The sequence below is a fragment of the Doryrhamphus excisus genome, chromosome 18 (genome assembly GCF_030265055.1).
Source record: "Doryrhamphus excisus isolate RoL2022-K1 chromosome 18, RoL_Dexc_1.0, whole genome shotgun sequence".
Lineage (NCBI taxonomy): Eukaryota > Metazoa > Chordata > Actinopteri > Syngnathiformes > Syngnathidae > Doryrhamphus > Doryrhamphus excisus.
This window is the reverse complement of record NC_080483.1, coordinates 10,161,184-10,188,752: the sequence shown is the minus strand read 5'-3', so window position 1 is coordinate 10,188,752 and position 27,569 is coordinate 10,161,184. Positions and strand designations below refer to the sequence as shown.

General features: G+C 40.0%; 1 protein-coding gene across 2 annotated transcripts in view; it reads right to left on the bottom strand.

Annotated features, from left to right (window-relative positions):
• The window catches only part of tox2 (TOX high mobility group box family member 2), a 118,504-nt gene that overhangs the window by 59,258 nt on the left and 31,677 nt on the right, over positions 1 to 27,569 (bottom strand). For both annotated transcript variants that reach the window (XM_058055116.1, XM_058055117.1), the window contains exons 2-3: positions 25,914 to 26,006; positions 5,333 to 5,392 (exon numbers count right to left, since the gene is read on the bottom strand). In XM_058055116.1, coding sequence (XP_057911099.1) covers positions 5,333 to 5,392; positions 25,914 to 26,006 — 153 coding nt within the window. The remainder of the gene's footprint in view (positions 1 to 5,332; positions 5,393 to 25,913; positions 26,007 to 27,569) is intronic.

The window sequence follows — 27,569 nt, the reverse complement described above, 5'->3', positions numbered from 1 at the left end:
GCCAATCAATAAAACCTTGTTACGCTAATTGCAAGATCATAATCTCCGTTCCTACTTCTGCTGAATATCCAAACAGTCACTCCATTAGCTGAATTATTCCCCTGTGCAGTTCCTCCAACTCGCTTACCCTCCCCTCCATTCCATTTGCTCATTTTCCTTTTCTCTCCTCACCCCCCCTTCACCCGCCGTATGACATATTTCTCTCAAACAGCAGTCTTCTTAAACAGATTCATAAGTCAGAGGCAAAGACATCAAAGCAAAGAATCGTCAAGGTAAAGTGCTGATGAAGTTTCTTTCTCGTCTTTGCCGAGCTATTAGAAGGCATGGCTCCTACTCCTCGGTAAATGAAATCCCACTTCATGCGAAGATCTACCAAAAGAAAATAACTTTATGTCTAGTATTAAACTGTCCATGGTGTTCTGTGTGCTGAAACCTGCTGTTGTTGGTTTCTCCATTCCTACATAGAAACAAAGAGTTTATTGAGGTCAAGATCACGCACCTTGGCACCGAGACTGTGTCTGCATGCATATAACGATCATGCAAGGGGGACTCTGCCAGGAATACGAGTACTAAGTACTTAGTTGTTGTCTGTTTAGATTTAATTATTGGACCCGGACATAACAGTTTGTACCTTTCCCAGAGCCAAAATGATCACAAGCTGTAACAGTCAAGAAGCGACTGATGATAAGCCATTGTAGGCCTTAAAAGGTACAGTGATGTACTTTTTAATCTGACAAGGGTGTTGTGTCCTTGTGACTCATCTTAAGAACATTTGCCACGGTTGCTTGGCCGGTTTAAAAAAAAAAAAAAGGAAAAACACCTAAAATGCGTCTTTTTATCATGTTCCCAACGACAGGTCATCTTACATTTAGTTCGTATTTTTATTTGGTTGCTTTTGTTGCCTGTATTCGTTTTTTTAATGCATCACCTTGAATGCGGTTGGAGGGGCTGCAGCGTGCTGCTGTCATGCATTGGGTAATTTGGACTTTAAAAAGGTGTCAATCTTGTTTCATTACTGTTACCCGGGCTACGGTCACCTGTGTGTTTGATGGACATTGGTGCAGGATCCGTTAACCTTTTTCCTGGTCCTATTTTCCTTTTCATGTGCATTCCTTTTTTCCACATCCCATTGTAAATTTATATTAGCCTTATCTGGTACCTCTTGTACATTTTCACAATCCAAACATACTACAATTGTGGTGTGTTTTACTACTTATTGCCCCAAGTCTCCTCTTGGATAGCATTTGTGTCCATGCACCAGTTACATACCAATAAGTAAATAAATTATCCTCATTACTTGTTGGACCATTTACTTGCAAAACATATCAGTGGAAGTGGAGATAAAGTGTTGATAGAAATAAGTAACAGCAACAAAACTGAAATGGAATAATGTCCAACTCTTTTTTTTAACAAACTGGAACAAGAAAGAAAAGGCGTGGCAAAGTGAATGCACACAAGCTCAGCTTTTCAACATCCTCTATGGAAGTGCATATTCAAATCCACACTTTCTACACTGTTTGCACGCTGAGCCGCTGACCCAAATGCATTTAAATGCAATGAGGTGTGAAGGAGAAAGAGAGAAACTAGTGAGAAAGGAGCAAATGAGGGGGAGTCAAACAACTAGAGGAAGATAAAGCAGCGAGCACAGGAAAGTGAGCTTTAGGCGCTGTGATTTGCTTTTTTTTTGTTGTCGATGCTGGAGCATGTCGAGAATACAGTTGCTATACGCACACTCTAGTGTTTCTTTAAGAATTAAACTACTTTATAAAAATGTATCAACACAGCCTTTTCATTTCACAATACGGCCAATGAAAACAATACATGCATTATCATATTTGAAGGGTTCTCTAAACTAGGTTTATACTAACAATGAAGACTAGCCAATTAAAAGACTGCTAAAAAAATCACTTGCAACTGTGCCCCTTGTGGGTTGTACTAAAATGGCTTTATAAGCATTGGAACACAGATCTAATAATCGGGGGTGCTGGAGCCTATCCCAGCTGTCTTCGGGCGAGAGGCTTGGTACACCCTGGACTGGTGGCCGAGCCAATCACAGGGCACATATAGACAAACAACCATTCACACTCACATTCATACCTATGGACAATTTGGAGTCTCCAATTAACCTAGCATGTTTTTTGGAATGTGGGAGGAAACCGGAGTACCCGGAGAAAACCCACGCATGCACAGGGAGAACATGCAAACTCCACACAGAGATGGCCGATGGTGGAATTGAACCCGGCTCTCTCTGTGAGGTCTGCACACTAACCACTCGGCCGCCGTGCAGCCCGACCCAGTCATTGTCTGAAAAAAATCAACAGAAAGCCACTTTCTGCTAATTCTAACAGCATTTATAGGTCAGAAAAGTGGAAAATGCATAATATGTCCCCTTTAAATACTAAATCATTTTAGGTTTTTTTTATTTAGCATTTATTTTTATTTAAGTATTATAAATAACTTATATACAAGTATCCAATGTTTATAATAAAAACACATTTTATGAGAACTTCATTCATTCATTCATTCATTTTCTACCGCTTATCCTCACAAGGGTTGCGGTTATGCTGGAGCCTATCCCAGCTGTCTTCGGGCGAGAGGCGGGGTACACCCTGGACTGGTCGCCAGCCAATCACAGGGCACATATAGACAAACAACCATTCAACCAAGCATGTTTTTGAAATGTGGGAGGGTGGAATTGAACACTGGTCTCCGAGCTGTGAGGCCTGAGTGCTAACCACTCGCACACCGTGTAGCCTCCATACAACATAAGGGGGTTTATTTTTCAGAAAAATGTTTTTTTTTTTAAATGTTCACTCTTTTGGGTGCAAAGGTTCAAGAGTAGGGGAGAAAATTTTAGTGTAGCAGTTGTCGGATCATTTATTCTAAATAAAATCGGCAACCTGCAAGAGTTTGTGTTCACTGCATTTGTAAAATTGTCTTTTGTTAGATAATTGTGATTGTGGTCCAGCTAATGTTCTCTACTAGCCACAAAAAAGCATAAATAGAAGAAATAGATCTGGACACAAGTAAAAATTTGAGGTCATTTGGAGAAGAAACAGAGAATAAACAGAGAGCAAAGCAAGATCCTTTATCATCCCATCAGTGGTCTCGCTTTGTGAACCCCACCTTTCTCCTCTGTCAGTCATCTCTGCCGCACTTGCAATGTGTTATCTGTTCGCCGGCATTAACAGTTGCACATCAGCACATCTTGTAATCAGTCAGTCACAAGTGCAGTAAAAGTATGCACCCTGAATCCAAATGGATGATAAAAGCACTGCACCTAAAGAGTTCTTTGACAGCCAAGGGAAATGTGTCGGATAACAGCGCTAAAAAAAAAAAAATCACATTCTGACATCCATATTTATTGCCAGGGATGTCTAAATTGACTTTATAAATCATGCACAAAAAGCCACACAAGCAGCTCTCTTGTCTCATTCTGGGCTCCAAGCCATGCTTTAATAAAGCAGCACATTAAGAAATTAAGCAAAAAAAAAAAAAAGCTAATTCAACAAAAACATAAAACTACTGTAGCCCGTGGCTCGGCTCTGATAATTACAATTGACAGAGACAAATTCCCGGCTCCCCCATGTATGTCAGATGGGCTTATTCCCAAACTCTACAAATCTTTCTGCCCAAATACAACCATATGCTCTCCCAGTTGTTTAAGACCAGCTGTGCTGCAGAGCAGAGCAGCCATGCGACGCAGAGGAGAGCCTGCAAATCACCTCGATTCTAACGTTATAAATCCTCTGCAATAAGGCCAGAAGCAATCAAAACTTAGGTAGTGTTTTATGCTTGGCTTTTGATGATTTCAAATAAAGTAAATTTGAAAGTTACAAAGTAGGAGGTTGCTTGATGGTTATTAAAACTAGCTGGTTAAGGTTCTACTCAACACCTGCACCATTAAATCTGACTGCAAAGGACAAAGAATGAACAGGAATGTGTAAAGGCAAGGAAGTTGCATTGGTGCATGCAGAGCACAGTACAATAGCACAATAATTACATGAAAATAATACATATTAACCACAATAACAAATGTATAGTATATAGAGTTGTGATGGAACAAATAATGCAGATACATTTTATGATCCCATTAGGGCATTATAGTACGTTTATTCATTCATTCATTTTCTACTACTTATCCTCACAAGGGTCGCAGAGGGTGCTGGAGCCTATCCCAGCTGTCTTCCGGCGAAAGGCAGGGTACATTCAGCCAGCCAATCACAGGGCACATATAGACAAACAACCATTCACACTCACATTCATACCTATGGACAATTTGGAGTCGCCAATTAACCTAGCATGTTTTTGGAATGTGGGAGGAAACCGGAGTACCCGGAGAAAACCCACGCATGCACAGGGAGAACACGCAAACTCCACACAGAGATGCCCGAGGGTGGAATTGAACCCTGGTCTCCTAGCTGTGATACCTGCGCGGTAACCGCTCGACCACCATGCAGTCTATAGTTGTTTGCATGTTTTTCCTGTGCATGCATGGGTTTTCCCACATTCCAAAAACATGCTACGGTAATTTGGCGACTCCAAATTGTCCATAGGTATGAATGTGAGTGTGAATGGTTGTTTGTCTATATGTGCCCTGTGATTGGCTGGCGACCAGTCCAGGGTGTACCCCGCCTCTCGCCCAAAGACAGCTGGGATAGGCTCCAGCACCCGCAAACCTCCATGGATGGATGAATGCACTCCACAATTATCAAGGTTATGTATCAAAATTCATCTCCTCTTGGACGAATTACCACTGGACACCCAAAATATATTCGAACATCCTAAAGTTGTACCATCGGGTATAAATCTCTTAAAGTTGTGGTACTTCCATAAGTGTGGCTTCAAAATTAATACAAGGATTCATTAAAAAAAAAAACACCGGCCTTATGAATAACATCATGTAGAACAAATTCCAACATTCCAACATATACATAAGTCTGAAAAGTTCAAATACAGTACGTACAACGTAGTGGAAGTGAAATTGCAGTTTAAACTAAATCTAAAGTCTGGTATAGAGAAAACCAAAACAGGTTGGACAGAGGCAGCCTGAATGGAGCTACTGTAATAGGAAGGCTTGTATCTTCTAAAAATGGAAGCACGCAGTACTGTGGAGCAACCACAGAGTCTGGAACACTTGTATATCTAATTAACATGTGCTGGTGTACCAAATTTTGTGTCTAGCTTACTACTCTATGCATATAAATTAGGTAGGTGTCATTATTCAGTACAAATATTCACGCATTCCAACAAATGTGAGTAAAGACCGGACCTGGCAATATCGGTGAAGAAAAAGAAATGAGAGAAGTGATGGAAAAATACTGTAACTCACCTGGTTGGGTGGGAGGAACTCATGGTTGTTTTCATTCATGTACATGTTGTCACCATCAAACTGCAGCAAGGGTGGGGGTGGGGGGTAGGGGTAGGGGTGGGGGAGAAATGAGGAAACAATTAGATGTGGTGAGCCTGACGTGTCCCAACAGGGATGGCAAACAGCTCCCCAGTCAGTCAGCGGAGAGACAATAGAACACAGCAGCCTAATGACTACAAGTCCTTGGCTTAGAGACCTCCACGCTCTGGTGCATGTCAGTAATTACAGTTCATTAGAGACATGCATAATTAGGCCTTGTCAAAGCTGCTGTAAGTCACACTTTCCCTCTCAGCTTGCCTCCAGCTTCAAACCTTGTGTGTGTGTGTGTATGTGTGTATGTGTGAGCTGCGATTCCATGCCAGTTACAAGGTGACAAATGCATAACAGGGTGATAAGCAAACAGTCTCTCTCAGCCGCGGACCATTTAACTCCTTTTACAGACTGTTTTCTCACTTCATTTTCATTTTCCAAGCATGCATTGACAGCAGGGATGAGATGAAGCATTCCCACAAACATGACACCGGTTGCCTCAAGCATCTTATTGTCACGTTTAAAATCAATTGTGGTCCCATGTTGAAGATCGCACCGGATACACATTGCATTAAAAATTACCACCAAACATGAATCTAAAAAGCATTAAAACACAATATAGGTGTTATTATGACAGAATAATATTAATTCTGATTGACAGCTTGCATCAAAATTAGTTTGAAACAGTCCGAAATTTTGAACATTAAAGATTAAGTGAGCTGGAGCATACCCCAGGTGTTACAAATGTCTACCACCAATACCAATAAATATGGCCTAAATCTCTGCAGCCTATCCCAACTGTCAGTCAATGTGAGTGTGAATGGTTGTTTGTCTATATGTGCCCTGTGATTGGCTGGTATTCTCCCTGTGCATGTGTGGGTTTTTTTCCGGGTACTCCGGTTTGGTTGACTCCAAATTGTCCATAGGTATGAATGTGAGTGTGAATGGCTGTTTGTCTATATGTGCCCTGTGATTGGCTGGCGACCAGTACCCCGCCTCTCACCCGAAGTCAGCTGAAGTATTACAAATGTCTTCCGATTCCATGACACAGATGCATCACAATACCACCAATACCAATAAATATGGCCTAAATCTCTGCAGCCTATCCCAGCTGAATTAGATAGATGGACAACTGTCAGTCAATAGGTATGAATGTGAGTGTGAATGGTTGTTTGTCTATATGTGCCCTGTGATTGGCTGGTGACCAGTCCAGATTGTGTACCTCGCCTCTCGCCCGAAGACAGCTGGGATAGGCTCCAGCATGCCCGCGATCCTCATGAGGATAAGCGGTACAGAAAATGGATGGATGGATGGATGGGCAACTGTCAGTCATACTGTAGAGACGCAATACTAGTCATACCTGTACCAAGTTGCCATGGCATAGTACCAGATCAAGCTCGACTTAGCCCTTGGTTTGGGGAGGTCAGTTTTTCTTCTTCTAATAACGACAACATATTTATCCAAGAGGAGACTGAGGGCTGGTAAAGCAAAGGGTGAAATTCTACAATGATGAATCTGTTAGACCAATGAGCATAGAACCTAGTAGTACCTGCTTTAGCCAATGGAAAAGCACAAAGTGGAACAGAGCCATAAAATATACTGTGGTCAAAGGAAGCTAACGTTCAAGTTCCCATAGCTCGGTACCAGGTTTAGCTCAACTTGACCCTTGCAATGCAATTAACCACTGTACCATTTCATGAATAATAACAAGCAAGCTGGACTGGGTAGTAGCAGCTTCCATTAAAGCAAACCAACCAGCCAAGTTACCCACGCTGAAAAGGCTAACACCAAAATGTGTGAGCAGCCTGACTGAGTTTTTTTTTTTGTTTTTTTTTTACTCTTTTGCCATACTCATCACGGTAGGTCAACCTTGCTGATTCAGAGAATCAAACGCTAACGGCGAGACTTATGCTAGATGGAAGGTGACGGTTTGAGGTTAGACAAAGAAGTCGGAGGTGTACCCCTCAGCTGAATGAAGAAAAAAAAAAAACTGAGCGAGTGGGTGAGTGTTTAGGTGCGTAAAACACTGAGTGAGATGAGACTCTGAATACATGAGCGGGGAGAGTATTTTGCGGTGCAAAAGCGCCAACCAAGTCTGTGGTTTATTTGGCTCTTGTGCGATTAACACCGGGGTCACTGCCAGAGGCCGCAGTTTGAAACAGACATACGCACAAACATTCAACCAGATGCCTTCACTGTCTGACAGTCATGACAGTAGACAGTGTGAAGACTTTAGATGAAATACAGATGCTACTATACGGTGTCAAAAAACAGGAAAGGTTTGTGTCTACGTTTATAACAACCAGTTGTGTAGACTCTACTGCATATATAGGCTACTAACTCCAAAACAATGTACCGTTTTCACCCAAACATAACACAACCTTGAGTATGATGACCTTGTCATGTTTTGCATGACATGTTTAGTTTAGTTCATTTCTGTTTTTACCGTATTACCTGCTGTTGTTGCATTGTGTTTAGTTTCAGTAGGTGGATCAGCAGAGCAGAATTTCACCTAATCAGTCATTTTTGGTGCTTTAAAACCCAGAGGCACAGCATGGGCATCGGTCCATTGCTTTACCTTTGGCTATTGCTACCTGTGTGTCGATGCAGCCCATTGCATCTTATTTAGTTGTTTCCTTGTCTCCTGGTTATATTATCCATGCATGCTCTTGTTTCCACCTCCCAGTTTATTAGTTTTTTTGTGTGTTTTCAATGTCTTGTTTTTCTGTGTAAGTTTGTCTTGTGTCAATTAAAGACAAAAAGAGCCATTAACCACAAATGGTGAAAACATGAAACAGCGGTGAACCTTCCCAGCAGTGGCCGGTCAACCAAAATGACCCCCTAAACACAGCAAAGACTCATCAAAGAGGTCACAAAAGACCCCACAACAACATCCAAAGAATTGCAGGCCTCACTCACTTCAGTTAAAGGGCAACTACAATTGTGGGGTAATTTTGCCCATCCTTATGTGAAACATGAACACATATTTCTTTCCCTTTTCTGTGCATGATGACACCAGAAAACGTGTTAATATGAGCTAGTTAACAATGGATGTCATGGGAAGTACTTATTTTAATGCTAAATAGAAAAAACTCACAAAAAAACTCCAAAAAAACGGTTCTATTTACATAACGTACATCTACGTATATCAACCAAGTTACAGCTATATTGTTATTGTAGCAGCTAACACAAAAAAATATATTTATATAGGACTAACACGACGCCTCACCAGCCACTAGCTCTCAATTTTCCCAAAAACTCAACAAGATGCTCCAACCGGATACCGAGTCTTTGAATCCTGGTGTGCTGCTCGATAACACTCTGTGACACACCTCTTTTTCAAGACCAGTTTTTGGACAATAACTTGCTTTCAAAATTAATGAAACAACACCTGTTAGAAATAGATATGCTTATATATTATATATATAATTTTTCCAAATCATTGCCAACAGGAAAACACATTTGCAGGCGTTCAAGTGCACGTCCAAGCCAAGAGATGGCGCTTTAACCTCCCAAAATAGAAGGCCATTACAGCCAATCAAAGAAATGTATTTCCGGACAAGGCACAATAACCAACCATCCATTCATTACTTTTTTTCTCTTGCCCAAAGTCAGCTGTGATAGGCTCTAGCATATCATTATGAGCCTAATGTGGATCATCGGTATAGAAAATGGCTGGATGAATGGATTTATGGACTCTTGTGGTGTTAAAAGAGATGTGGACCGTCAACATTGACTATTTATTCAAATCTCACAAAATTTAGTTAGTACATTAATTTGGTAAACTCAAATGAGTCTGTTAGCTGCATCAACAAGTTCCATCCTGGCACAGGAATTAAAGATCTAATGTTGCGAAAGGGTAACGCTGTTATCAATAGAAGAGATCACAAACGATGGAAGACGTTGCGGTTAGACCCCCTCCTTCCTGTCCTAATCTAGTGTCATCAATAAATGTAAAATTTATTTTCATTTATAATTATTTCACATTATTTTATGGACGTAAAACTACCATTATTGTCTATTAAAAAAGTATTTTTTTTATATATTTTGCGAGTCTGGCACAGATTATGGATCGCAATTACATTATTTCCTAGGGGAAATAATGTGCTGTGGTTTTCGGCTAACCTTTTGCAACAAATTAGTAATAAAAACCAAGGTACCGCTGAATATAAATAACATAGTAGTGATGAAAGCTCCCCATCCTGGTTGTACATAAATGGCCATAACATACATAAAAATGTGTTTTTTTAAAAATCCTGTAAAGCAACAAACAAGTTTCTGTGCTGCTTGCAACATTATTCAAATTAAAGTGCCAATTCCATTTCCATGTTATCATTGGTTCTCTGATGGAAGTGTTACTTGAATCCCAATGCTTTCATTCTGATGGTTAGTTTATGGGTGGAACAATCATCACAAAAAAAAAATATACAAGAAAATGGTTTCTTTTGTAGCTCTTGAAATAAAATGACAACTTCACGTGTCACGATGGAACTGACGGTGTCTTTGAATGGGTTATTTTCACACCTGCACATTGGAGCTGGAAAAGTAGAAAATAATTATAAAGAGCAAAGTGAAGTCGCTGAGGGCAAAATAACAGACAATATCTACATTGAGGGGCATGGTAAAAATATTCCTGCCTCTTTGTGGTCACAAAGCGCTCATTTGGGCTAAGTGGACTGTAATTATGTTACAGCACAGATACAGTAGGGATCTCTGCACAGAATAAGAGCTGCACATACTTGCCAGTTAGACATGTTTACCCATTGCTAAATTGAGTTTAATAGTCTGACGTCAATGTGGGCAATGTTTGACTTATTCTCTTACGTCTGCATGCTCTAGTAGGCCAGTAGTTTAGCTGGAGGGGGAGGCAGAAAAACTGAGCCAAGATTAGCAAAATATCGAAAAAATATATATATTTTTTTCATAATATTCCAGTATGTTACTAATAAAAATTGGCACATATCAACAAGTCTGCCTTCACAACATTAACTTCCAAAATTTATAATCAGCAAGAGCTGTTTCTAATATATTCGGCAGTCTACAGACGTGGTTAAATATAATAGTAATAATGCAAAATAATAATAATAATAAAAAAAATATGTTTAAAACATTTGCTTTCAAGCTCTTCTCTTTTCATGCTGGTGCATGTAGCCCTACTGACCTCACACAAAGTTATTTTTAATATATATATAAAAAAGAAAATCTATTGTGGTCTGTATTGTGTCGTCATGATGTGCTTGGTGTGAAGCGTACAGTTGATGTATGGCATAAAATGAAGTGTTTGCCTTCCTGGGGCTTAAGAGTTCATTAATCATTGCGTTGGAAACTGTAGTAACACAATGGAGCGGAAGAAAACAGACAGAGGAATGGAGAGATGAATGAATGCATGTATGCATGGTGAAAAAGATGGCATAAAGATATTTTGAACTCAGGACAAGCAAGGTCCTGAACACTGGACACCAACCAGCCGCTTGTTTGCATAGCGCCAATGCAAATACATGTGACGGGAGGGAGAGAAATAATAAAATGGGAGATATGCTATAAATAGCGGTGTGTTTGCGTAAAGCCAAACCAATGTCAGCGTGATGCAGGAAGTGCACCACACTTTGGAGGCTACAACACAAATAGACAATAAAAGTAAAAGACATTGGGAGACATGATGGTTGCACCTTTGATTTTCTGATTTTGTATTGTGTTTCTTTCATATTTGTTGCGTTAAAGTTGAGCTAAGTTGATTTTGGGGTGACAAAACATGCTGTGACACTTTCATTTCATGTAGTTAATTTCACATCAGCTGCTAGCTAGTGCCAAATTCTAATGATAATACCAAATTAAATGCATTAAAATAGAATTACTTAAAGGAGAATTGCACTTTTTATCATTCACAATCGTTATGTGATACATTAACACATATTTCTTTCCATTTTCTGTCGGCTCTACTGAGAGAAAACAAGTTAGTATAAGCTAGCTAACAATGCATGTCATAGGAGGTACTTTTGACGCTTAAGCCCTAAAAACACCAACAATGTTGCATTTAAATAATGGATGTTTATATTAACCAAGCTACTGTGATATTGTTGTTGTAGCAGCTAACATGAAAAATGATATTTATTTGGTGTAACATGGCACCTCACTAGCCGCTAGTGTTAGCATCACTCACAGAGTGAGTGGATATCAGACTCAAGATTCAATAAGATGCTCGTTTGCTGTCAGAATTTTTCACCAGAAAACTGGAGCACACGTCTTGTGCTGGAAGATACAGCCATCCCAATAAGAATGCCCATTGTAAGTCACAGTTTCTATGCTGCTGTTGTTGACGGAAGTAGCATTAGCTATATGGGCTAGTAAGTAAGTTTAAATCCTAAAATTGCAGATACTATAAGTAATAAATATTATCATGAAAGTACTTGTTATCTTGCGTTATCACAGCATACAATGTTGTTAGAGGTGTTTGTAGAGGGCTTAATCGTCAAAATAGGTAAGTCCCAATGACAGGCATTGTTAGCTAGCTCATGCTAACTCTTTTTCTTTCATTATAATGCACAGATAATGTAAAGAAACATGATTGTGGATAGTGGCAAAATAAAAAAAAGTTTATATGATACATAAAATATTTTTTTCATTATTTTTCAAAAAAATAATTATTTTATAAATTATCCAATGCATGTATTCGTTAAATAATAAATTACATATGTAAGAGAGGTGTTACTGTAATAATAATTTAAATGATGTGCCTTCATTTAATAATACATAGTATTTCAAATATATTAAAATAAAGTCGTAACCGTATGAATTGCTATTTAACATAATTATTCAATTCTAAAAGGCTCAGTTTTGAGTGTCAATCCAAATGATCAGAATTGTTGATCCAGCTCTTTTACTGGCTTTCATTAGAGCGGGCAGCTGTGCCTCATTTAATAGCCAATGGATTTCTAAGCAAACGCATGTAATGTAAAAGCCACCTGGCCCTTGTGTGAGGGAGGGCATTTATTGCTACAAAGTGAGTGGGTTATTTTAGAGCAAAATATACCGGGACATGATCGTCTTTCATGGATTAAACATGCAAAGAGACAGCAGTCAAAATACCTGTGTCAGGACTGTGGTCATTAGAGCATTCAGTGACTAGCTGGATAACACACACACACACACACACACACATGCATAAGCAAAGCAGAGAGCATGGGGGATGGTGCACTGCACAGCAGATATGGATTGCCTTTGTGTGTATGCATGTATATAGCGACTACTGCATTGTATTCACCTCTATATATGTGCACTTCATGACCACTGTATGTATATGTATATGTATGTATGTTCACTGTGAGCATGCATATATTATAAATCTCATGTTTGTGTAACGTGACCTATCCAATAATACACACATTGATCCCTGCCAGATAAAGAAAACATAATGTTTATTTTCCTATAGCAGAGCAGCTCTAGGCCACACCCACCAGCCATGCAGATGAAATATGGTCTTCATTACCTTTAAAACCTCAACAGGCAGGGAGTGAAGTGAAATCTTTTCAAGCCAAATGAATTGGAGCACACATGAAAAGGGCAGGGCAGCAAAAAAAAAAAAAAAAACTAAATTAAACACATGAGCTCCATTTGTAATCTGCTCCAAGTTAAGAGAGAGGAGAAATAAAATACAGCATTTAGCTGCTGATCATGTTAAAGCAAGCAAGTGAGCGACTCCCCCGAGGAGACTGTTCCCCCCCGATCTTGCTTATGATGGACTTAATTGCCTCTATCAGCGCTAAGATATAACATTCGTCTTAGCTTTATTGCTCGCCTTTATGGTCTTGTCCATCACGCTGAGGGCTTTCAAGAGATTTGCAAATGACGCCTTGAAATAATGAGAAAGGCTGTGGAGAGAAATGGAAGCGTTGTTTTGACGGTGTGCTGCATTAAAGAAAAAAAATCTACATACACAAGTTCTGTTCATAAACGCATTGTGAGTCAATTTTTTTGTGCAGCTTATACCTAAATTGTTCGCCCCTTAGTATTGAGTTATGGTCTCCTATAGAGCAGCTACACACAATAACGCACAGAAAACATTTTAGACTTTCCAGAGTCTGCACCTACTCAGCTGTATTTACTTTGATTTGTGTTTCCAGTCTGTTTTAATATATTCCACCCATGCCCCACCCCCGGCCATGCCCACTTCACTGTGATTGGTCACACGCCCAAAGTGCTTCCTAACTATGAACCATATAAGGAAGTCCGCCCCTTTGTGACATCACAAAGGGGTCGTTTTACCACACCTTTTGAAACAGAGCATTTTGAGCCATCCCAAATTCATTCATTCATTAATTCATTTTCTACCGTTTATCCTCACAAGGGTCGCGGGGGTGCTGGAGCCTATCCCAGCTGTCTTCTACACCCTGGACTGGTCGCCAGCCAATCACAGGGCACATATAGACAAACAACCATTCACACTCACATTCATACCTATGGACAATTTGGAGTCGCCAATTAACCTAGCATGTTTTTGGAATGTGGGAGGAAACCGGAGTACCCGGAGAAACCATCCCAAATTTCTTTCAGGAATCACTTTCAAATGCCCAAACCTCATTATCTGAACTTTGGCATCGTTAACACGAGAATACAACATTCCAGCAACATTTATAGGTTAGAAAAGTGGAAAAAGCAAAATGGGTCCTGTTTAAGTCACTAAGAAATAAAACAGTAATTCAAAAAGAAAACAACTTTAAGAAAACAATTTTATTTCCTGGGTGTCGTGCACACTGAAAGAGGCACTGCTGAGAGAGACAGGCTTAATGAGAAGAGGAAAGAGAAATTCTGGTCTTCCAACTAAAGCACTCGCAATCTTCCCATCTCATGAATGAAACCACTATGCAGCTTAGTTATCGCTGCTACATTTCATAGGAGCCGATCCTTTCACATGTTCAAGAATACCATCTTTTCCTTGACAATGGAGACAGTTAAACAGCTTAGGCCAAGCATATGGCCGGTGTATAGTAAGTTGGCGTTTCTCGTCTTTCACCAGAAAGATGTCTAATTTCAGTTCACTTTTCACTTTCCTTTTCTTTGAGGTACTGAAATCAGAAGTCTGTTAACAGTTAACTGGAAGCAATTAAGTCAACATTGTTTTTCCACAAAACTACATTTTCTTCTGATGCGTACACATAAGTTCTTGTTTGAATTTATGAAACAAATAGCTTACACCAAAGCTAAGTTTTATGTATTTTTTGGTATTGTAATTTATTGTAATTGCAAATTTCCCCACTGAGGGACGAATAAAGGTATATCTTATCTTATCTTATCTTATCTTATATATCAACATCCTAACACCAAATGTCGTAAACGGAGGACCTCCTGTATAACACTGCAAGAAAAGGCTAGGCTAACATTAGCATGGGTGTTCATTTTATTACAATATATGCATAAGTCAACGTTGACCATCAAAAACAATGGAAAAAAAGTGAATGGGTGTTTCCAGTTTTTACTTAATGGCATGTTAGTAAAGAGACCAATTTTATCCAAGACGAGACTGAGGGCAACAAGAAAACTCAGCAATGCAACAAAGTGGCGACTCCAAACGGCAGCAAGCTAGCTTTCTTGTCACATGACGGCTCCAGCCCACGTTTTATTGAATTCATCAAATCCACTTGCATATATCATCATACTGACCGCACAATAAGAGCCTTTCAAGGGCTGGCCCCGGAGGATGCCAACAAAGGGTCCTCTCTTTCTGAGTGGAGTAATTCAACGAGAGCCAAACGTAATTTTTTTGTTATTTTGTCTGTGTCTGTGTCTGTGTGTGTGTGTGCAGATCAAATCGAGATGGCATAAAAAGAGCACAGACACTTTTCTTTCTCTCTCTTTCTCTTTCTCAAGGTCTGGTGAAGTACTCTCTTTCCTTATAATAATTCCTCTCCAGGATGAAAGTGCTCAAGATCCTACAAAGAAATAGCAAGGCATAGATTTGGGAGAAAATGTGTTCCGTAAATACACTTGTTTGTGTGTATCACTGTTTCCTACCCCACCGAGGGTAGAGATCTTGATTGTACTCAGTGACACTTCACTTAGAATGGTGTACACTCATAGTTATCTTTTTAGACCTGCTTGCTTATGAATGAAAATGAAGTAGTCCTAAGAACGACATCCCCATAGAATGAAAGTGCTTGTTTCAGTTACGGTGCAGGTGAAATGTAGTTTTAAGTGACTGTTTAACAAGAATGCAAAATTGCAAAGCACAAGCAATTAGTTCCAAAAATGGTTGATGCAACCATGATCATCTACTTCCAACCACAGTAAGTTCTCCGGGTACTTTGGTTTCCTCCCACATTCCAAAAACATGCTAGGTTAATTGGCGACTCCAAATTGTCCATAGGTATGAATGTGAGTGTGAATGGTTGTTTGTCTATATGTGCCCTGTGATTGCCAGCTGGCACAGGCATAGAAAATGGATGGATGGATGGACAACATAACAAAACAAACAACAAAATATGGTGGTGGTAGTGTGATGGTCTGGGGCTGGTTCTGGTGCTTCACAAGCTGGAAGACTTGCTATGTGATAAATGAAACCATAAATTCTACTGTCTACCAAAAAATCCTGAAAGAGAATGTCCGGCCATCTGTTTGTGACCTCAAGCTGAAACCAACTTGGGTTCTTCAGCAGAACAATGATCCAAAACACACAAGCAAGTCCACCTCTGAAAGGTTGAAGAAAACCAAAAGGAAGATTTTGGAGTGGCCTAGTCAAAGTCGTGACCTGATTCCAATTGAGAGGCTGTGGCATGACCTTAAAAAGACGCTTCATTCTCAAAACCCACCAATGTGACCAAATTATAACAATTCTGCAAAGATAAGTGGGCTTAAGCGGTTGTTGCTGCTAAGGTTGGCCCAGTTAGTGTTCAGCTCTACTGTTATTGACTAATATTTACATGTGTTTGATTCTCTGAAACATTTAAGTGGGACAAACATGCAAAAGAAAATAATAATAATAAGGAAGGGGGTAAACACTTTTTCACATCACTGTTTATTGCCATTAATTTGCCATTAGATTGTGTCATTTTTTGATTGATTTTTCTATTCTTCCAATAAGCTTCCAATAAGAATATTTTCCAGTATTTTGTGTAATTCATTCATTCATTTTCTACCGCTTTCCTCACGAGGGTCGCAGGGGGTGTTGGAGCCTATCCCAGCTGTCTTTGGGCAAGAGGCGGGGTACACCCTGGACTGGTCGCCAGCCAATCACAGGGCACTTATAGACAAACAACCATTCACACTCACATTCATACCTATGGACAATTTGGAGTCGCAAATGAACCTAGCATGTTTTTGGAATGTGGGAGGAAACCGGAGTACCCGGAGAAAACCCACGCATACACGGGGAGAACATGCAAACTCCACACAGAGATGGCCGAGGGTGGCATTGAACCCTGGTCTCCTAGCTGTGAGGTCTGCGCGCTAACCACTCGACCGCCGTGCAGCCACATCACTGTTTATTGCCATTAATTTGCCACTCAATTTTTTGTCTTTAGTGTCATGTTTTGAATGATTTTTCCATTTTAGAGATTCCAATAAGAATATTTTCCAATGTTTTGTGTAATATTTTGCTTAAACTACCATCACCTATTAAAGCAAACACAGTCCCCCATATTACTGAACCAGACTATTAATTATAACAATGAAACATGAATCACATGTATCATAATTGGATTGAGCTGTTGCAATATTGAAATATCTTGTATGTCAGATATGCAAATATTTGCCTGATATAAGACGCAACATTTATACACACAATGTGCAATTTTGCAAACATGCATGTAAAGTGCAAAATATGCTCTCTATACTTGGGAGCTCACCAATGTAGTGTTTAAATTCTAAATGCAGCATCCAGTTCAGACTAGTTGTGTCAATAAGCACTGGAAATACACTGAGCGTTCTTTCAATCACTGCCATGCTGACTCCACAAGCCAATGTGTGTGTGTGTGTGTATGTGTGTGTGTGTACTCGCATTCAACCGGAATATTCTATTACCCATCTAATTGCACATTCTGCCCTGACAAGAGCTCATTAAAGCGTAATTATACACATGTTGTTTTCTACAAACATCTCCATTTGAGTCTCTCTGCCTTGTAATTGTTCAGCGGGGACGACCGGTTGAGATTTCACAGACTGAAGAAGAAGACGAGCGAGTGAGAAAGAGAAAAGAGAAAGAGAGGGAAAGAGAGAGGAGTGTGTGGAAGTAGGTCATGCCTCTCCATAAACAAGGCATGGTTTCTAAAATAATATACCCATCCAGTGGAAGTAATGGCAAACAAGTGAGCGAATGCAGAGCTCATGTAATATTTACAGAGCACTAATACATACAGTAGATGGCAGCTTTCTTTCTCAGGAAGGACCCACCCATTCAACCTAGAGGTTTCTTTCTCCTTTTTCATCATCTTTGCCCCCCCCCCCCCCACCCCCACCCCCTTCGCTGCTTTCCATTTGAATTTCAGAGAACAGCATTGATATAGCAGGCACTGTTCCCTTCATCCACGCTGTTTTGACTTTCTTTTCTGCACATATTTGCTACATGTTGGGCCCTAATCCAGACTATTTGCGGCATGGCGAATGGCATTACTGTGGAGAATCGGACTTCTAAATACTTCTTCAAGCCCCAGCTGGTGCTGTGAGGTCACCAGGCACTTGTTCAGTGTCGGACTCAGCATGCAGCTCTCAGGCCCGCCGCTAACTGAATGTTTCGGCTTCAGGCCAAGCTCTTGGGGCGTTTTTTTTTTTTTTTTCCACCAGTGCCTATTAGGGAAAAGACCTTGAAGGAATAGATACTCTGCATGTTTGTGGGGTAAAATTCTAGTGAGAAATATATAGCGTCTATAATTACCCGGTTTTCTGTATATATATATATATATATATACATATATAGATATATATAAAGTGGGACAAACATGCAAAAGAAAATAATAATAATAAGGAAGGGGGTAAACACTTTTTCACATCACTGTTTATTACCATTAATTTGCCATTCGATATTTTTGTCTTTAGTGTCATGTTTTGATTGATTTTTCCATTTTAGAGCTACCAATAAGAATATTTTCCAGTATTTTGTGTAATTCATTCATTCATTTTCTACCGCTTATCCTCACGAGGGTCGCGGAGGGTGCTGGAGCCTATCCCAGCTGTCTTTGGGCAAGAGGCGGGGTACACCCTGGACTGGTCGCCAGCCAATCACAGGGCACATATAGACAAACAACCATTCACACTCACATTCATACCTATGGACAATTTGGAGTCGCCAATTAACCTAGCATGTTTTTGGAATGTGGGAGGAAATCGGAGTACCCAGAGAAAACCCACGCATGCACAGGGAGAACATGCAAACTCCACACAGATACAGTGGGGCAAAAAAGTATTTAGTCAGCCACCAATTGTGCAAGTTCTCCCACTTAAAAAGATGAGAGAGGCCTGTAATTTTCATCATAGGTACGCTTCAACTATGAGAGACAAAATGAGAAAAAAAAATCCAGATAATCACATTGTTTGATTTTTAAAGAATTTATTTGCAAATCATGGTGGAAAATAAGTATTTGGTCACCTACAAACAAGCAAGATTTGTGGCTCTCACAGACCTGTAAGTTCTTCTTTAAGAAGCTCCTCTGTCCTCCACTCGTTACCTGTATTGATGGCACCTGTTTGAACTGGTTATCAGTATAAAAGACACCTGTCCACAACCTCAGACAGTCACACTCCAAACTCCACTATGGCCAAGACCAAAGAGCTGTCAAAGGACATCAGAAACAAAATTGTAGACCTGCACCAGGCTGGGAAGACTGAATCTGCAATAGTTAAGCAGCTTGGTGTGAAGAAATCAACTGTGGGAGCAATTGTGAGAAAATGGAAGACCTACAAGACCACCGATAATCTCCCTCGATCTGGGGCTCCACGCAAGATCTCACCCCGTGGGGTCAAAATGATAACAAGAACGGTGAGCAAAAATCCCAGAACCACACGGGGGGACCTAGTGAAAGACCTGCAGAGAGCTGGGACCATATTAACGAAGGCTACCATAAGTAACACACTCCGCCGCCAGGGACTCAAATCCTGCAGTGCCAGACGTGTCCCCCTGCTGAAGCCAGTACATGTCCAAGCCCGTCTGAAGTTTGCTAGAGAGCATTTGGATGATCCAGAAGAGGATTGGGAGAATGTAATATGGTCAGATGAAACCAAAATAGAACTTTTTGGTATCAACTCAACTCGTCGTGTTTGGAGGAGAAAGAATGCTGAGTTGCATCCAAACAACACCACACCTACTGTGAAGCATGGGGGTGGAAACATCATGCTCTGGGGCTGTTTTTCTGCAAAGGGACCAGGACAACTGATCCGTGTAAATGGGAGAATGAATGGGGCCATGTATCGTGAGATTCTGAATGAAAACCTTCTTCCATCAGCAAGGGCACTGAAGATGAAACGTGGCTGGGTCTTTCAGCATGACAACGATCCCAAACACACCGCCCGGGCAACGAAGGAGTGGCTTCATAAGAAGCATTTCAAGGTCCTGGAGTGGCCTAGCCAGTCTCCAGATCTCAACCCCATAGAAAATCTTTGGAGGGAGTTGAAAATCCGTGTTGCCCAGCGACAGCCCCTAAACATCACTGCTCTAGAGGCGATCTGCATGGAGGAATGGGCCAAAATACCTACAACAGTGTGTGAAAATCTTGTGAAGAGTTACAGAAAACGTTTGATCTCTGTCATTGCCAACAAAGGGTATATCACAAAGTATTGAGATGAACTTTTGTTTTTGACCAAATACTTATTTTCCACCATGATTTGCAAATAAATTCTTTAAAAATCAAACAATATGATTATCTGGATTTTTTTTTCTCATTTTGTCTCTCATAGTTGAAGCGTACCTATGATGAAAATTACAGGCCTCTCTCATCTTTTTAAGTGGGAGAACTTGCACAATTGGTGGCTGACTAAATACTTTTTTGCCCCACTGTATGGCAGAGGGTGGGATTGAACCCTGGTCTCCTAGCTGTGAGGTCTGCGAGCTAACCACTCGACATATATAGATATATATATATAAAGTATCTTCAAAGCTTCAGTCTACAGGAATAACATGTAACATGTTCTCCAAACCTGCTGGCTAAAAGTCTAAGTTTAGTCAAGGTGCATTCAAAACTCTTATTTTGTGGAATTTTGATGAATGAATGAATTGAATGCTCCTCATCATTTCCCTCGGACTTGGCTCCTATTGGATATCGGTAAGAAAGCCAATATCAAGCATCTCTGTATTTGACTCCTTTGTTGTATTTTATATTTACTTCTTAGCACACTTGTGTGACATGCTTTACATGTTACATCATTTCCTGTCAGAAAAATACTGTTACCATAAGACCAATATGGAATTCAACCAGCATCTCCACTGTGAGTCTATTATTATTATTGCCTGTCCTGAGTAAAGCGTCAGCTTGCATGGAGGCAACAATAGAGAGGAGATGGCAAGCACTTAACATGCAGGAAGACACCAGACGTTTTTCTATTGCACTTATCAGGAGCTGCAGCAAGAGAGCAAAGTGTCAAGGTGCAGTAGGTGCCTGCACACCCCACACCCCCACCCCCACTCCCATCCACCCACTCATCCTCCTACCTTCCTTCCCGTTTTTTTTTTTTTTTTATCCTCCCCCCCAATCTCAATCTCTGTCCACAACCACCACCACCAAGCACCAGTAGTCACCAGTTCAGTTAAAAGTAGGCTTGTCACTTCCGCCGCAGCCGCCTCCTCTGTTACTCAACCTCCAACTCCAACACCTCCTCATTTCCTGCCAAGGTGCACGAGACCACCTCCCCACCTCCGCAGAGATGTATATGGCTTGCTCTGGATGATTCTTTGTGATTTTGTCACATATGCAAGAATAACCGCATACCTTTTGGGTTGGTGTTTGGATTTAGAAACACTTTTTTTTCTCCCCCGTAGGAAATAATTTGAATATGTTCCAGGGTCAAACTGTCAGCAACATAACACCTGTATTAACTCTACAGGTTTGTTTTATTCATATTTTAACATTCGTCACAAGTGTAACAATATCAAGCGTAAAATCAAGCACGCTTTTATGCAAATGTGACTTTTTAATGATGTCCCGAAAGCCTCTTTTAAGTGCACATGACACCAAAATAGTTTGGAAAAACAAAAAAAATTTAAAGTAGTCACTTAATGAAACATGTTTGTGGATAAATAAAGAACTATAAAATAGGAGTGAAATAAAGTGATGAACAAAAAACAGGCAAAGTCTTGAACTTGGACAACTATTCATCAGTCAGTGTTTCCCATGCATTCATTCATTTGTAGCGAGCGGCCACAAATGATACATTTGGACCACCAGAATTAAATTTGGTGCATTGTTTGTAGATAAGCAATTGTTTTAGATTTAGAAACACATCATAATGGGACTGTCTGGGTAGCTTGTCGTTATAACTATGTACAATAGATAGCATCGTAATTCTGCTTTGGTGTGTTAACACCCATACGTCAATAACTTCGAGTCAACCAAGATTGAAAATTATGAAATATTGAAATTATTGAAAATTTCGAATGTAAATCTTTATGTATATGTCTTTTACATTATTTGTTTTTTGCGTGAGAGGCACAAAGAGTTGATGATGCAATTCCACAATAGAAGTGAGCATGTTTGGTTTAGTTTTAAGCTGGAAAAACAACCGCAAGCTGGCAAAAGTACATTTTATAAGAGCATGGCCTGTATCTTTGCCTTGGAAAAGACTGTTATGCTGTGGTGAAAAAACATCTAGCAGAAATTGGTATTTGTTGATGTTGTTTGGGTTTTAGCTTGACGGTGATGCGTGGAGGGGGTGAAGGTTCACAATGTGTGATAGCGTGATGAGATGACGGGATCATCTAAGGATTTATATCCCCCTATCCCAGTTTCCTTGCATTGGATCATGCATGTCCCTCTTTCCACTCTCTTCAAGATGATTTGGAGCCGTGCATAGTCAATTATGTTGAGCGAGAGAGAGTTAGGGCAACGTATTCCATATTTTGGTGGGATTTTAATATTGCATGAGAGCTGTTCTGTAGCGAATATTTAAGAGAGAACCTATTAAGAAAGCAGAATCTTGTCATACACACACAAACACACACTATATGTATATCCTAACATGAGCAGGTTGTTTTAATTCATGTTTTCCAGATAATTTTCTTATGTTAAAATAAGACGTGCCTCAATTTCCTGATAAACGTTGGTTGATGTGACTCACGTCAAACCACTCAGCAAGGATGTTTGATGCCTGATGCTGAGAATGGAATATTTCAGGCAGGAAACTGTATAAACAAAGAAAGCAAAAACAATTCCTGGTGCTACAAAAACTAAACAAATTGTGATCAATCTAAGCAGTGATGAGCTGATTAATCTTTCACGTCTGCATGATGCATATGTGCCAACAGTGACAGGCTGATGGCGTCTTTTTCGAGTGCTAAGTGGTGCTGATACTTGACGCTGAGTGATTGAAGTCTCATTTCATTCCATCAGAGATTGTCATGGTCATTAAGTTATCACCAAAACGTGAAACTTTTCCATGTAAACATGCAATACTCTAATCGCCGGCATCATATTGTTGCAAAGCAATATACATCATCACACTCCCGGGCATCAAACTCCATGTTGCCAAAGCCACAATTAGACATTTAATAATTAATCAATTTTCCAATTATCGACAACTATTTTGGTAATGCAATTAATTGTTTAATTTAAAAATTTGCAATAAATATCCTGATTTGGGTCTCTCAAATGTTTTTAATTTAACTTCTTCTTAACTTTCTTTGTGTTTCAGGCAAAGCAAGGCAGTCATATTTATGTTCTGTGACTTTGGCAAAGAGCAATCGACATTTCTGCAAAGCGCACCACTTGAGATATTTGTGCCGAGATCTCCTACTATCAACAAGTAAGAGAAGGTATTGTGTTAACAAATTCACAAATAAGAATGCATTCAAAAACACTCATATGCTGTTATCGGTATTGACATTTATGGGTGTCACGAGATCTTGTGGCAAAAACGTGATGATATTTCCCATTTAGAGACATGCTGTCTCATGGGAAGAAAGCAGCAAGTCTGTGAGCTATGGCATCGCTACTGTGAATGATAATACATGTAAAATGTCCCTTGCTCTATGGCACTTCACCTTTCATGGATTTGTCATTTTGCGAAATTGTTTTAGCGCTGTTTGTTGTGTTTGTTTTTATTATTATAGAGTATGAATGCTGCTATAGGTAGAGCCTGGCCCTTTAAGAATAATTACATTGTTGGAAGTTGAGTGTCTCTCTATTGTCTCTGTCATCTGTCTGCACCAGCCATTGTTTTCCCTATCCTGATTGGCTGTAGACCACTGTCAATCAATCTACTTCATACTGCCTCCTGTGTCAACACTAGCTTGCTAGCTTGTAAATTAATCTTTGGTTCAAAAAAGGACAACAGCAACAGAAGGAGTACTGCAGCAATATGTTTTAACAAAGATACAAAAACGCTACAGTTCAACAGAACAACACCAGGACAAAAAGGCACATTGAGAGGAGTAAAAAATATGCAACACTACTCATGTTTGGTGGTTGTGGACAGCGATTGAGATTGGATAAAAATATACAGCAAACATAATAATGAAGTCACAAATTTCAATAGGAGAGTTTTCTCATATTCACACTCGTTAGCAGATGCTAAAATTTATATGTAAAACAGCAAATTAAGTTGAGAGTTTTGTAAAAATGGAAAAAGCTGTTATTGTCATACAAGGATGTGTTGGGCTGGGTTTGCCTTGGGCCCCCAAATGACTACAGACTGCAGGTTTTCTTTCCAGCCGCTCACTAAAGCAGGTGATTTTAACAGCTCCTTCAATTTGAAGGAATGAGCTCACCAATTACTTGCTGGAGAAACTGGTCAAAGAGAAAACATGCAGTGTCTCTGCCCTCCATTGGCACCTGATTTAATGTCTTCTTTTTCTGTGCACAACATTTGGATCAGAGTAAGCGCTCTTTGCTGTTGCACCAAAATATCTGAGCTTAGATTTACACGCAGCACCAGAGAGGATCAGATGGAAGTGGATATACTGTAAATCTTTATGACTTCATGTATGTCTTTGACAAGAAACTCATTCCCGTGATTTATTAGCATCTCCCGCCCGGGTCCCGAACGACATTAACTAGATTCACTTTGGAAATAGTAGTTGGGTTTCTTGGAAATGCTTTGTTAGCACTCTATATCTTCATAAATAATTTAGGACATCAGAGATCAACACAATTCATTTTGTAATTAAAATAAAATCAAGAGGTTGGCACTAACAGTATTATGGAGCCTTTGCTTTGTCCCCCCCTTCCGTCACAGCCCAACCCTCCCCCTCTTCCTAGCTCAGGCCTAAAGCAGCCAGGAGATAATTCAAAAACATGAAAAAAAGGTGGAGAGATTAAATTAATTTCTTTTTTTTTGCTTTGATTGTTCCTCCCATTGTCTCCCCTTTGTTGCGTAAAAAAAGCAAGGCGAGCTCGATTGTAATTATGATTTCTTTATTTAAAGAGAGAAGGCAAATAGAGTTATGTCATATGAGCAGAAAGTAGTGTTGCAGCACTTTTGTCAAAGTCAAAGTATTGCAAGAGCAGCATGGCTGAACTTCAGCTGTTGGAAAAAATGTTGTAATGAAATTATTTTGTCTTTGGTGCCCTCAAAAACAGCTGCTATAAAAAAAAATTATACGATATGTGTGTGTGTGTGTGTGTGTGTGTGTGCACAAACAAAGCGAGTCATGCATGGAGCTCCCACACAAAAGCCAAGATGGCTGCATTATTGGAAGCCTTGTGATGGCCAGTGATGTTGTTTTTGGGCAAATAGGCACTAAGAAGGCCCCTCAAGTAAGGGAAGTTCAAATGGGTGAAGGTTCAGGAAGTTTAAAGCAATATTTTTGCTTCTTTTATGGCCATGAATTAGTTCTGTAGAGCAGTGGTAAGTAACCTGCAGCCCTTAGACCACAAATGGCCCACAAAAGCATATGACCGGCCTGCTATGACATAAAAAAATTATATATAATACAGTGTTTCCCACAGAACTGCAATGTTTTTTATAGCTGTGGTGAATTGAGGCGATATGACGTAATACCATAATCAACCGATTTGCATAATTTGTAAAAAGTGATTAAGAAAACATGAATAGCAAAACAAACCCGCTGCTAGTTTCATGTCAAGGATGTACCCGCGAGCCAAGTTAGGATAAGTGGCATAGAAAATATATGGATGGATAAATGGGTATCTAGTGGGGTCAAAACAATATCTCTTGCACTTTCTTCTTATTCTCAGGCAGATGCATTATAATTGTTTATATGTGTTTATGAGCAAGTGCCCAAATGTATCTGTGGCGGTCCAAATGTATTTGTGGCGGTCCAAAACACAAGCGCCCAAATGTATTTGTTGCGGTCCAAATGTATTTGTGGCGGTCCAAATGTATTTGTGGCGGGCCGCACTGTACTAGGAAGAGGCCTTACCCCAGAAGATGGCAGTCTCTTGCTGTCGGGGTTGGGGCGCATGGGCAGAGAACTGTAGAGCCTCACACCTCGTTCTGTACCCCCGTATCTGCCCTGAAAAAAAGAAAAAAAAACACCAAAAAATTGTATTTTTGCTTTCATGCGAAATTAATGTGGATTTAAAGCAAACATAAATAATGGAAATGTCAGTTGCGAACATCGAGGGAAAGAAAAGTTCCAAGTTAGCACAAAGCTAAATCCCATTGTTAGCATGAATCGCTAGCCCATAGCTGTTAGGAAGTGAGGATCTACAATCTGTTCAATCGAAAGTCATCAAAAAGTGAGGTATTTTGAGGCTTTTCCGGTCTGAAGGAAAAGCTGCCGCATGTAGTATTACATCACCACTGCGACAACAATCAAATGAATCATAATAGAACAAAATACTACTTCTAAATCCTGGCACACATGCTGGCTTCAAAGTACTTTGCAGTGAGAAATGCTTACATAATTACACAATTAAGTGAGGAAAAACTATACAAAAACCTGCCCCTGCTTTCAATTTCTTGGTACAACCTTTCTTGGAGCTTAAAGAGCCTCACTTACTGTATATATTACAAGTGCTATAAACAGATTGTGTTTATGGGGCCTGCCTAGTGATTATCATGCAATTACCATGCAAGCAAAAACCCACTAGCAATGTATGCAAAAGCTTATTTCCATACCACGCATGGACGATAATTGGAAGAATGCTATATAAACTCTTAGCAGGATATTAAGAGGATGCTGAGCTAATGGAGCATCACAGACAGTCAAATATGCGATGAAGCAGAAGTTGAGGTGTAAACCTTACCATGACTGGACGCCTGTGACACAAGCGACACGTAAGTGAATATTTGATATTTTGGCTGGGATGCTAATCTGGCCCTGTGGCTTACAGTAGCATTACCAGCTAATAACAGCTGTCTGCAGCCCAGAGGGGACACGAGACGGCCAGGCTGCTCTAACTAGCCCTGACGGACTCATTAGGAGTGCTGGCAATACCCTCAAAACACAGACTGCTTTATACGCTCTGCAAAAAGCTTGGAAACTTAGAAACTATGCATTTACATTTAAAAGCTAAGACTCCTTGACTCTAAACAATGCTTGGATATAATAAATGAGATGCAACAGACAAATGATTGTCAAAAGCCACATTTTTTTGGCCAGTATTCTGCTTTATAATATCATTTCTTTGAAATGTTGAGCCTGGAGTATTGAAAAAAAGTGCACAGTCTGAAATGTTTTACATCTACCACTGACTTTTTGAGTATGGGATTGTGTACTTTCCAAGCTATAGCATTTTCAACAGACTCATGTGGCAAATACTACGTACTTAGTTTTATTAATATGTGCTTGGAAGAGATGTGTCATTGTTTAAGGGGTTTTGCACATGTATTTATTCATTTTCTACTGCTTATCCTTATGAGGGTCATGGGCTTGCTGGAGCCTATCCCAGTTGTTTTCTGGCGAGAGGCGGGGTACACCCTGGACTGGTCGCCAGCCAATCACAGGGCATATATAGACAAACATTCATTCATTCATTCATTTTCTACCACTTTTCCTCACGAGGGTCGCGGGGGTGCTGGAGCCTATCCCAGCTGTCTTCGGGCGAAAGGCGGGGTACACCCTGGACTGGTC